At 66.4% G+C, this 12,191-nt stretch overlaps 1 protein-coding gene across 1 annotated transcript; it reads right to left on the reverse strand.

The window, feature by feature from the left end:
- Window positions 1–4,862: 4,862 nt before the first annotated feature.
- On the reverse strand, window positions 4,863–10,780 carry FGFR4 (fibroblast growth factor receptor 4; the record flags this gene model as incomplete). Its single annotated transcript, XM_082006184.1, has 17 exons — window positions 10,697–10,780; window positions 9,453–9,722; window positions 9,236–9,325; window positions 8,876–9,042; window positions 8,665–8,788; window positions 8,180–8,370; window positions 7,932–8,070; window positions 7,654–7,847; window positions 7,264–7,409; window positions 6,883–7,004; window positions 6,674–6,784; window positions 6,350–6,540; window positions 5,804–5,926; window positions 5,648–5,718; window positions 5,274–5,411; window positions 5,097–5,202; window positions 4,863–5,009 (listed from the first exon to the last, which is right to left on the reverse strand). The coding sequence occupies exons 1-17, from the start codon at window positions 10,767–10,769 to the stop codon at window positions 4,863–4,865; spliced, it is 2,403 nt and encodes an 800-aa protein (XP_081862310.1). The 5' UTR covers window positions 10,770–10,780.
- Between the last annotated feature and the right edge of the window lie 1,411 nt (window positions 10,781–12,191).

The following is a 12,191-nucleotide window of genomic DNA, read 5'->3' on the forward strand; positions in this document are numbered from 1 at the left end:
GTGCAGGGGTCTGCTCCCCATGCCAGTCCCCCACCCCGCAGCCCCTCTGCCACTCCCATGGCCCCCCGAAACCTTGGGGGGGCAGCCCCAAAGACAGGCAGGGCAGGAGCAGCCCTGGGACACACAAGGCTTGTGGGTGGGGGCAGGACCCCCACCACAAGCTGCTGGGGACAGGATTAATCTCCGCTGAGCTCCTGCGCTCTGTGTGGAAGAGCTGTCGCTGGGCTGGGGCCGACGGGAGACCTGTCACCCCAGCAGCCACCTGCAGTATGGGGATAGCACCGAGGGACCAGGGTGCCCAGCTGGGTGCTGCAGCTGCTCTCAGGGACCTCCCTGTTCCCCTAGCCCTCAGGCAGACATGGTGCCTTGCCATCTGCAGCTGAGGGGGTGCACAGGGCCCCAGCCCTGGACAGCGAGGCAGAGCCCTCGCTAGGTTTTGCTCCATCCATCCACGGCAGGGCCAGGTTTGCCAGGCTCCCGTGTCCACATGCCCTTGCCGTGCTGGTCCATGTCACCCGGAGTGGGTATGAGCAGGATCCGCATCAGGACACAGTGCAGCTCTTGCAGCCTGAATCCCCCTGCCCTGCCCCACTGCCAGCCCCATCCATCTGAGAGAGTGCTGAGACGGAGAGCGGAGCCAGGATCCATCCCCATATGCCGCAGACCATTTTTCCCAGCCGAGTTTGTCACCCCTCCAACACAGTCCCACGGCTGGCCTGCCGCGACGGCCACTGTCACCAGCCGAAAAGGCGTGGGTGTGCGGCGGGGGGCCGCCCGTCCCTGCACGCCCTGTGCGGAGCTACTCCCGCCGGCCAGGAGATGGGGCTCGCGGCCCGGCTTCCCCCCGCCCGCCGGCCGCGGCCGGGCGAGCGCCGAGCGCCGCGGGCTGGGGGGGGCGCAGCGGTCAGCCCCGCGCCCGCCCTCGCTGGGACCCGCGGCTGGGCTTGCCCGGCTGGAGCGCGGGGCCCACAGCCAGCGCTGGGGCTGGCGGCTCAGCTCTGCTCGGTGCAGGGAGAGAGCCGAGGGGTGCGTGAGGGGTGCGTGTGTGCCTGGGAGGGTTGCGCATGAAGGGGGTGTGCATAGCTGTGCGTGTGCAAAGGAGGATGTGGGGGGAGATGTACATGTGCATGGGGGGTGTGCGGAAGCGTGTGTGTGGGGGTGTTTGTGTGTGCACGGGAGTTGTGCGCGGGAGGCAGTGTGTGTGTATGGCTGGGGGGTGGATGCATACGCGGGGTGGGGCAGCGCGTTTCGGGGGGGGGCCTGAGGTGTGTGTGCAGAGGGGTGTCTGTGTGTGCAGGCTGGTGCAAGTGTGCGTATGTGCCCGGGAGGGTGCGTGTGCAGGGGCTTGTGCATGAACGGGGGGGGCGTGTGCAGACACGGGGGGGTGGGGGATATGCCTACATCTGTGTGTGTGTGCGGTGTGCAGGGATGCAGCAACTGCTAGTGTTCGGATCTCTCCGTGGGAGAGGACAGGCCCCTGCCTTGGCCTGTGCCGGGGAAGCAGCACAGGGCACCGTCACGTGTGGCTGCCCATGGACCCTCTTTCCCTACCCGCTGGCCCATGGGGGCCCTTCCCTCCTCTTCACTGCCTGGGCACCGGTGGGGCACATGGGGCCAGGCATGGGACAAGGACACGGCACACAGGGCGTAGGACATGGGGTACAGCAGGCAGGAGCAGGCAGAGGGGCAGTGCCAGGTGGGAGAGGCAGGAGCCCGGTGCCTTTCACTCCCCGCAGCCTCATCCCTCCCTGCCCGAGGGCAGCGGCTTTCTGCAGCTCACAAAAGCCAGATTCTCCCCAGAGATAAAAACCGTTTGCCTTTGTCTTGGGGAGAAAAGACAACAGCAGCTCCCGGCCCCACAGCAGAGTCGTTAAGCGAAGGCGTCTTGAAGGCGTCTCCGGGCGAGGGGCTGGGAGCCACATACTGGGAGCTGGAACAAGGAACCCACCAGTGTCCCGGCCCCTGGGGCGCTGCGTCTCCCCCAGGACTCGGAATCCCCATAAGGACGATAGCATCTCTCCCAGGGCCACAGCATCTGCCCCAGGACTCAGCATCCCCCCGCCAGACCAGAGCCATCTCGCCCAGGATGCAGCATCCCCGCAGGGACCACAGCATTCCCCCCCCAGGACCAGCAGCGCAGGAAGGTGGCTGGGAAGCTCCTCAGCCCCACCGATACCCCATGTCCCACAGGGACCCACAGACATGGCCCAGGAACATGCAGGGGGAACCCCAAGCAGAGGGGTACACGCAGCCCGCAGGCAGGCAGGTCCTGGCCAGGCAGCGGGTGCCTGGCCCCCGGGCTGGGACAGGCAGGATGCCCACGGGCCCGGCCGGGCCAGGGAGCGCTGCCAGGGCCCGGGGGCTGGGGGGCAGGCGGCAGGGGGGAGGGCGTGTGGGAACGCTGCCTCAGGAAACCAGTGGGATTTACTGGGCTACACGCTAAATCCCCCTCACAAAAGGGGCCTGTTCGTGGGGACAGGATGCCGGTGGCTCAGCCACACTTGTTTGGCCAGCAGAGCCTGGCGGATTAAGGACAATTGGTTCAGCCCTGACAGAAAATACCAGGAATGTTAAACAATAAAAACTGCCTCCAGTTGTCGTGGGGCTGCGGGATGCCCTGGGCTGCCTCCCTGCTTGGCCCCGGCTGCCCCGTGCCCGGCAGAGCTGGCTCCAGCACAGCCTGCCAGCACCCGCTGCTGCAGCTCTGGAGGACACCCAGGGATGGGGCGAGAACCAACCTCCTGTGCTGGGGCAGGCAGGTGGGCACAATGCTGGGCACCACCAGGACCCCAAAAGCATTGCTGGGCTGAGCTGATGTGGGAGCAAGGCATTGCCTGCACCAACGTGCTGCCTGCACCTACACGCTGCCTACACCCATGGCATACTCGCTAAGCAAGCGGGGATGATGCGAGGCGGTGGCAGAGGGTGGCAGGTCCCTGCTCACCATGTCCCCTTGTGTCCCCATGACAGGGTGTTAAGGATTCACAAACCCACCTCCACCCAGGGCAAGTGCAGGGCCCAGCAAGCAAGAGCTGCACGAACCACGCTGGGAATGAGGCATTGCCTGCCCCCTGTGCTGTCCCCAGCATGGAGATCCCAACCTGGACCAAAGCGGTGGCAAGCTGGGCACAGCCCCCAGGGGCTCAGCCCCCACCCCAGGCACCCATTTGTGCTTACTTTGTGCCCTGGCCAGGAAGCGGGCAACCCCCATAGGCAGCCGGGGCAGTTTGCCCTCCGGTGTGTGAATGCCCCATTCAGGGCTGTGCAAAACGCATTGGTTCTGGCACATTAGGGGACAGCTGGGATCCTTCCCGGGCAGGCTGGCTGCTGGGACAGGCAGGTTTCACACCTGCCCGTGGGCTGTCTGCCTCTGCCCACCATGCCAGAGTGCGGGGCTCATCCCCAATGGAGAGGGGAGGAAGGCTGGGGGTGGAAGCTGCAAGCGTGCCGGCAGGGCTGGGCTACCCCCAGCAGCCCTGCAAGGGGCTGTGATGAGGAGGGGGCTGCGGGACAGCTGTGCAAGCCCCTGGGCTCCCCAGCACACGTAATGCATGGCAGGCACTGCGCCCATGGCTGAGCCGAGCTGCACAGAAGGGCAGCCGCAGGCTCCATCCCTCAAGGGCCCGGACCACAGTGCCATCGCAGCAGCAGACAGGACCAAGGGAGCCCCTTTCCAGCTGCCCCAGGCCAGGTCCTTCCCCATATTGCCTGCCAGACCCACTCCCCTCAGGCCGGTTCGCGGCAGGCTGTGCCAGAGAGCCAGCTTCCAGGCTGGGGGGCTGTGAGTGCAGCTGGGAGCTGGAGGAGGAAACAAGATCCTGGAGCTAACGGCCGGCAAAGCCCGGCCCTAGATGAAACCCTAGCCCCAAGGAGCAGGCTGGCAGGAGGGGGCGAGACAGCTGCAGCACCCCCTGCCCAGAGCCGGGCACTGCGGGGCAAGGGGGGGAGCAACGCAGGCACTGGAGAGCAAGGTCTGGGGCTGGAGCCCCCCAGACCGTGCTCCCAGGGGTGCTGGGGCTCCAGGGAGACAGCGCAGAGCACGTAACTCACTTTCATCTGGTGTCCCAGGGCTGGCCCAGGCAGGGGGGGCTGTGGGGGGTCCCCAACGTGCAGGGCCTGGCCCCAGAGTGCTTTCCCAGCCTGGGAGCCCGCAGCAGTTGGGGGATCGGTTTCAGGGTGATGCTGGTAGCGGAGTTCACGGTGGCTTAGCGCAACAGCGGCTAATGGGGAACAGATGCGAGGGTGCTTTGTGCTGGAGCGGGCCTGGAGGCACGGGAGTGGGCGATTCCTGCACCTGTGGCACTGCCTCCGTGTCCCCCGGGAGCGCTCGCAGGCCCCGTGCTGGCTGGGGTGAGGAGGCAGCAGGGAGGCAGCCCCCAACCCGCCTTCCCAGCCTGGCTGGGCCCTTCACCCCCCCAGGGAGCAGCCCATAAACTGCATTGGGGTCTATTCCAAAAAAATAATTTATCAGGTCGATATTTCATGTACATAAATATTCATCTCTATGGCTATGTACAGAAGCAGCAGGAGCCCAGCAGGCAGCAGGGCTCCTGCCCAGCCACTTCCATCGATGCACTGGCCAAAGCCTGGCTCCTCGGGCAATGCCATAGGCAGCCCAGGCACTGCCTGCCCTGGAGAGACTCTGGCTCCCGCTGCCCTGCAACGTCAGGCAGGTCTCAGCGACAATCAAAGGCTCAGTGCCAAAACGGAGCCTGGAGAGAGGGACACCCTGCCCCGGCGCTGCAGCTCAGGGCCCTGCCTGCCCACCACTCACAACTGGGCAAAGCAGAGAACCTGCAGGAACCCGGACCCACTCCCACAAGAGTGGAGGTGCCCTCAGCATCACCCTTCCCTGCCCACCCTTAGGTCCTCACGTTGGGGTAGGAGAAGAGGCAGGGAGCCAGTGGCAGCGGGTCGTGGGTGAAGACGGAGTCGTCGGAGGAGCAGGAGCTGGCGGTGTCCTCGCAGGAAGGCGAGTACTGCTCGAAGGGCATGGAGAGGTCCAGGTACTACAGGGAGAGATGGTGCCATCGGTGCCGGTGCCATCAGTGCCAGCACTGCCTGCCCCACCACCGGCCAGACCCCCCACCACTCACCTCCTCCGAAACCGCAGCCAGGATCTTGTCCAGTCCCTCCACAAGTTGCTCGAAGGTGGGGCGCTGCGAGGGCACAGCGTGCCAGCACTCGCGCATCAGCATGTACCTGGTGGGGTTAAGAGAGAATTATCGGGGTCTCGCTGTGCCCCCTGCCCACCCCACCTAGCTGGTACTCACAGCTCATGGGTGCAGTTGGATGGCCGGTCCATGCGGTGACCCTCCTTCAGCAGCTTAAAGAGCTCCTCGACAGGGATGCCGGGGTAGGGAGAGCCCCCCAGTGTGAAGATCTCCCACATCAGGATCCCGAAGGACCACCTGGGATCATGCATGGCAAAGAGGGGGTCAGCCATGTCCTAGGACCCTCACCCCACCACACCCTGCAGTGCCATGGGAGAAGGTGGCATCACCCCTGGGGAAGATGTGCCCTGTTGCTGCTGTCCCATGGCCATACCCCCATCCTACTCATGGAGACTCTCCACTTTGTGCCTAATGCCATGGCGCTGCCTCATCCCACACCTGACAGCATCCTCCACCCGCAGCCCGGGACTCACACATCGCTCTGGTGGGTGTAGACACGGTCAAACAGGGCCTCAGGCGCCATCCACTTCACTGGCAGACGACCCTATAGGAGAAAACCCCCTGCTCAGCCCTGGCCGGGGGTCCCTGTTTGTCTGTGCGTGTGTCCCAGACCCCCCCTCCCCACTCACGTTACTGGTTTTCTTGTAGTAGTCAATGTCATGGACATCCCTGGCCAAGCCAAAGTCCGCGATCTTCATCACGCTCTCTGCTGTGACCAGCACGTTGCGGGCAGCCAGGTCACGGTGGATGCACTGCCGGGGGGGAGCATCACCCTCAGGGGGTGTGAGATAGTGGCTCCAGCTCTATGCGTCCCCTCCCCACACCCAGAGCCACCACTCCCCTCCCATGTGTCCCCCAGCACCGCTGGCCCCCTCGGCACCTCTGTGGTGGCTGGGGTCACTCCACCACTGGTCTGGCTGCGGTGACAGGCACCATGTGGCATGGGGACACTTAGGAGGTGGATCAGGCTTTAAGCCCAGCATTTTTGGGGAGATACTGCCCTGAGCTTTGCTGGATGTGGCCAAGAGATTATGCACAGCCTGGGGGAAGGGGCTGGGTTCCCTCTCACCACTTAGAGAGGGGACAGTGGGGCAACACAGCTTCTCCAGCACCACCTTGCTCCCCACCGGGCTGTCCCGAGCGCCAGCAGCCCGTGCGGGCTGTGCCAGCCCTACCCGTTTGGACTCCAGGTACTCCATGCCACGGGCCACTTGGTAGACACAGGAGACCAGGTCCTTGAAAGACAGCTGCTCCTCAGGCATCGCCGTGACATCAAAAGCATAATCGGGTGTTGGGGGGCGGCGGGCACGGAGGTACTCGCGCAGGTTGCCCTTCGCAGCAAACTCCACGATCACGTACAGCGGCCCTGGGAAGTGCGTCCACTCTGCTCAGCCCCTGCCCTGTCCCACCCCAGCATCCCACCTGCCACTGTCCCCAACAGCCCCATCCCCTGCTCCTCCTCATGCCCTGCCCCAGCCCTGCCTGCGCAGCCCCCTCACCGTCCTGTGTGCAGACTCCCAAGAGGTTGATGATGTTCTTGTGCTTGTCCATCAGCTTCATCATCTCCATCTCGGATATGAGGTCAGCCAGATCCTTGTCCGTGGCGTTGTCTGCAGAAGGAGGGCCAGGTCACCGTGCCAGCTGGGGTGGCACCGCAGCCTGGCACTGATGCCACTTGTGTCTGGGACACTGGCAGGGGAACTGTTACCTTTCAACATTTTCACAGCCACGGTGACGGCTCTGTCTGGCCTGTCTCTGTCGATGCCGTAAGCTTCTGCCCGCACCACCTGGCCAAAGCAGCCTTCCCCCAGGGGCTTGCCCAGCACCAGCCTGGCAGGGACGGGCAGAACCATGAGGGACCGCAGGGAAGGCCCCACTCCCCACAACCACGCAGCCAGACCCTGAGGGGCAGAGGTGATGTAGCTGCCCCTCTCTGGTCTGAGCCGGGTCCCAGCACTCTGAGGCACGGCAGTGCTGAGGTGTCTGGTGGTGTCTGGAGACTTCCCCATCCCATGTGCTGCCGTCTCCAGGGTGGCTGCAGAAAGCAGCCCCCAGACCCAGATGAGCCCCATGCTGCCTGGCACCGTACTTGTCTCGGGGGAACTCCCACTTGGCATCGAGGGGAAGATCCAGCTCCACGACCCCAGCCAGCATCGGGGCGCAGCTGGAGGAGAGACGAGTGACGCGCATCAGGGATGTGCTGGACTTCCCAGAGGAGCTGGAGTCCAGGGAGAACTGCAGAGAGAGACCAAGGGATCTCAGCCATCCTGCCCTGTGCTCAGGGGCCAAACAGAGACCCAGCAGTGCTGCACAGAGACCCCCACTCAGAGCAATGCGATGAGGGAGCAGCAGGAGGCAGTGGGGAGGGCAGCCCCAAGGCTGGCAGCAGGGCAAGGTGTGATGGGCACAGGTGGCACCTGCGGAGCCAGTCAGTCGCCAGGGTCCCCCTGCACCCCCAGGGCTCCAGCTTGGCACCCACCTGTCGGATGAGCGGGAATTTGGAGAGCTTGTGGACCGCCATAGGCTCCAGGGGCTGCTTGCTTGACTGAGTCTGCATCCGGCACAACACCACGATGATGGCAGCCATGGCCACAGCCAGCGAGCCCGAGGTGTAGATGATGATGTCCGTGTACTTGGCCTCAGGGGCTTCGGCTTCCCGCACCAGCTCCTCTTCTGGAGAGAGTGAATGAGTCAGCCTGAGCCATGGTCCCTGCGTGCCAGGGGCCCCAGCTCCCACCCCAGCACCGCCATCCCCACCTGGCAGCACGGTGAGCCAGGCAGACTGGTACGAGAGGCCAATGGAGTTCCCTGCCAGGCAGGTGTACTCGCCAGCATCCTCCATGGAGACATTGCGCAGGTACAGCACCTCCACCTCGGAGCTGTTGATGTCTGCAGTCTGCCAGGGAGAGGGTGGATGGCCAAGCATCCTTCCTCCTCCTCTGTGCACCCCCTGTCACCACTTTGGGGTGGGCGTCTGGGCCCCAGGCGCTTCCAGCCCCTGTTACCTTGAGCACTTGCACGTAGGGGACCCCGTCGGGACCATAGCTGCTGCCGTTCACCTCGATGTGCTTCAACCACTGGATGTGGGGCTGGGCATCACTGTAGACCTTGCAGAAGAACTCCACATCGCTGCCCACCAGGGCCGTGGTGTTGGCGGGCAGCCCAGCCTGCAAGATGGGCCTGTGCGGGGACCTCTCTGCACAGAGGAGAGCAGAGCGGTGTCACTGACACGGTGTCCCAGAACAGGGGCTCCTTTCTGCCTCCCTCTGCCCGCTGTGAACACATGGAGAGCCCTTCCCCTGCCCTACAGCAGACCAGTGCAACCCAAACCTGGTCTCCATCCCCATGTCCCTTGGGTGCGAGGGACACGTGGGCTGCACCAGTGGAGAGGGCACAAGCAGAGCCTCTTCTGGCACCTTCCCCATGACCCCAACCCCTCTGCCAGGTGCAGGAGGAGTGGGGAGCCCGGACCATGCTGAGGAGCCCTCACCCAGCACATCCAGGAGGTAGCTATAGCGGATGCTGCCAAAACTGTTCTCCACCAGGCAGGTGTAGTTGCCGCGGTCGGAGGGCACCACGCTCTCCATCACCAGGCTCCAGTGCTGGTGCCGGAGCTGCAGAGCAGGGAGGCAAGGCAGTGAGGTGTGATGGGGGAGCAGACCCCGGGAGGGGAGGCTGTTGCAGGGGGTCCTGGATCTTACCCGGATGCCCCCGATGCGGTGCTCCCCCCGGAACTCGCGCCCATTCTTCAACCAGCGGATGCTGGGGCTGGGGCTGCCCGAGGCTGGGCAGCGAAACTTCACCGTGTTCCCCGCAGGGACTGCATACAGCTTCTTGTCCATCCGGTGCGGGTGAGTCCAGTAAGGAGCTGCGGAGACATGGAATGTGCAGTGGGAGGGGGCCAAGGGGCAGCACAGAGGCTGCCAGAGCTGCTCCCAGCTGCTTGTGCTGTGAGCAGGAGGCAGCAGTGCCTGCCCTGAACGGCCTCATCTGGGGGAAGGCAGGGCCCCGCGCCCCTGGGCCTGCCCCAGCTGCCCTCTCCTGCCCGGGGCGGCACTGACCTCTGTGCATGTAGACGGGCTCCTCGTTTCGGTCTCCGTGGGGACCGTCCCCATCACTGTCTTCATCGTCATCACCCGACGCCAGTGAGTCTGCAAGGGAAGATGGGTTGAGAGGGACATCCTTGCCTGCAGGGCTGGGGTTGAGCGCGATGCCCTGCAGGGCCAGGCAGGCAGCGGCTGCCCCGGGGGGCAGCTGGGCACTTGCTGGGGCTCCTACCCACAACGGAGATGGTGAAGTTGCGCAGGATCTCCCCGGTCCCCCATGCCCGGCACACATAGAGCCCTGAGTCCTCGTAGGCGACCTCCGAGATCTCCAGCAGGCTCTGCTGGAGATGGATACGGCCCCCCGGGATGAGCGGCTGGGACTCCTTGTACCAGACCACGCTGGCACCACTCTGGTTGGCGTCACAGTACAGCTTCAATGCGTTGCCTGGATCCAGCAGCAGATGTTCCTCTTCTGACTCCAGCAGCGGGCTCTCAAACAGCTCTGGAGAGACACTGTGAGTACCTGGCCCCATGCTCACGCCTCCCCAATGGCAGGACCCCACCACACCCCCACCCTGGTGCAGACAGCATGTGGTGTGGCACAGCCCGGTGCCCGGCTCTGCTGTCCCAGAGGCAGGCGAGGGCCGGACTCTGCCCTGGGGCACATGGATGCGGCTTCCCCAGCAGCGTGTCCCTGTCCAAGGCCACACATGCCACCATCCTGCTGCAGGGGCCACTCCCAGCGGCGCAGGGTGCCCGAGTCTGTCCTCCTTTACCGAACACAGCACCGAATGAGGGCACCAAACCCTACCGGCCACCCGCCATCAGACCTCCGCGTGCCCCAGGCACAACCGAGACCCCCAGGCCTGGCTGGCCCCGGCGATGGCCGGCAGCAGGCGTGTGCACGTGGAGGGCAGAAACAACCCAACCGCCAGCTCAGCAATAGCCACCACAGCCACACTGCCTGCACGCGGGGGCCCGGGGACACGCAGGTGTGCCCCCAGCCCTCTGTGTGGTTACCACAGGCGGGGATGTGGGGTAGCTGGGCCTCGGCTCCCCTGGGACGTATGCTTCTCCTGCGCCCGCCACCGAGAGGCACGGGCTGCCTGCACCTCTTTACACTCGCCACCGAGCCATGCACAACTGCCTCGGCCCACGGCGTTCACGCTATCCCGCTCTGCTGCGCAGGCCCATCGAGCGCGCCGAGTCCCCACCAGGGACCCCCTGGCTGGAGCCTCCCTGCTCCTTCCAGCCTCCACATCTCCTCGCCTGGGGATAGAGGCGCTTGGCCCCTCACACCGTGCCCCTGCCGGGCGGGTGCCCCCCGCCCCCCAGTCAGAGCTGTGGGGCTATGTGCCCAGGGCGAGCGCCCGGCACCCCCAGCGGCTCGCTGCCCAGCTGGGGGTCGGCGTTCTGAAAGTAGGACCCCCATCCCACCGCCTCTAGCCCTCTCCCGCCCCCCCCCCCAAGCCGTACCTGGCTCCATCGCCCTGCCCTGGGCAGCAGCCGCCAGCAGCAGCCCCACCAGGACCTGCGAGAGGGGCCGCATCCTCCAGCCCCTCCGGCGCGGCGGCTCTCACCCTGCGAGACAAGGCCGGGCCGGGGTGAGCGGAGCCGGGCAGGCAGCTCCCACCCACGCGCTGCCCTGGCCCGGCAGGGACCCCGCCGGCAAGAAGGGGGTGGACGGTCCGTGGCGCCCGGCGTGCCGTGGGGCAGCGGTGCGCGGTCCCCACGGGCACGCCGAGGGTGGATGCGCATAGAGGAGAAGCAGAACACGGGGGGGACCTGAGCACGGTGAAACCCCTTCCAGCCCTCTCCCCTCCCTCGACGGCTCGGTGGGGGCGGCACGGGTAGGGGGGCGCTGGTTGAGCGCAGGGACCCCCGACCCCTCCAGACAGCCGCAGCCTGGCCAGGGCGCTGGGAGAGTTAAACCGGGCACGGGGGGAGGAGGAGGGAGGGCTGCAGGCGTTGGGGGTGCCGGGGTGAGGGGGATCCCAGGGCGGGAAGGGGGGTGTCCCGAGGGAAAAGGGGTCGCCCCGAGGGCGGGGGTCGCGGGCGGCGGCGTTACCGGCCGTGACGGACTCCCTCGGCGGAGCCGCCCACGCAGCGCGGGGAGGGCCCGGGCAAAGTCCGGGGGCCGGCGGGCTCAGCGCCGCCGCGGCCCCATGGCGGGCCGGGCCGGGCCGGGCTGGACTGGGCTGGGCTGCGCTGGCTCCGACTCCGGCTCCGGCTCCGGCTCCGGCTCCAGCCCCGGCCCCGGGCTGGCTGCGGCCCCGCTCTGCCGGCGCCGCGGCGGGCGCGGGCACTTTGTAGGGCTGCGCTCGGGTTACAGCGGCGCCGCCCGCCCCGCCCGGAGCGCTGGGGGGGGGGGGCGGCTCTCCCCGGCACGGCCCCGTCGCCGCAGCATCGCCCCGCGGGTGGGGAACGCGTGGGGCTGCGGAGCACCCGGAGCTGCTGCCCTCCACTGCCCCCCGCCCCGGGCAGACCCCACATGTTGGGCCCACAGGCCAGGAGCAGCACGTCGGGTGGGGGGCGGCCGGGGGTGCCGAGGGCTCCCGGGCCGCTCTTCCCACACGGCGGGTGGGCCAGGCCCGGGCTGCGCCTTGCGGGGTGCCCAGCAGCCAGCTCGCTAATTGTGCCGCAATTAGCTGCAGCGTTATCACTGCCTGTGCCATAACGCGGCCGTGACCCTCATTAGGAGCCTGTAACACAGCGTCGTAAAACACCACAAGGCCACGAGCCGAGGCTGGAGTGGCCCTAATCCGACCCATAAACACGTCGCCTTCGCTTTCCCTGAGCTGCTGCCCGCACTGGGGCAGGCAGGCCCCACCGTGCCCAGGCCCTGCTGCGTGCCTGCCCCCCTGCCTGCCCATGCAGGGCTGCTGGGCACGGGTGGAAGCCCAGCCTCAGACCCTCCACACCGGCACGGTCCCCAGGCACACCTTCCCCTGAGCATCCTGCTGCCAGTAAG

This window comes from Phaethon aethereus (assembly GCF_964289735.1).
Source record: "Phaethon aethereus genome assembly, chromosome: 14".
Lineage (NCBI taxonomy): Eukaryota > Metazoa > Chordata > Aves > Phaethontiformes > Phaethontidae > Phaethon > Phaethon aethereus.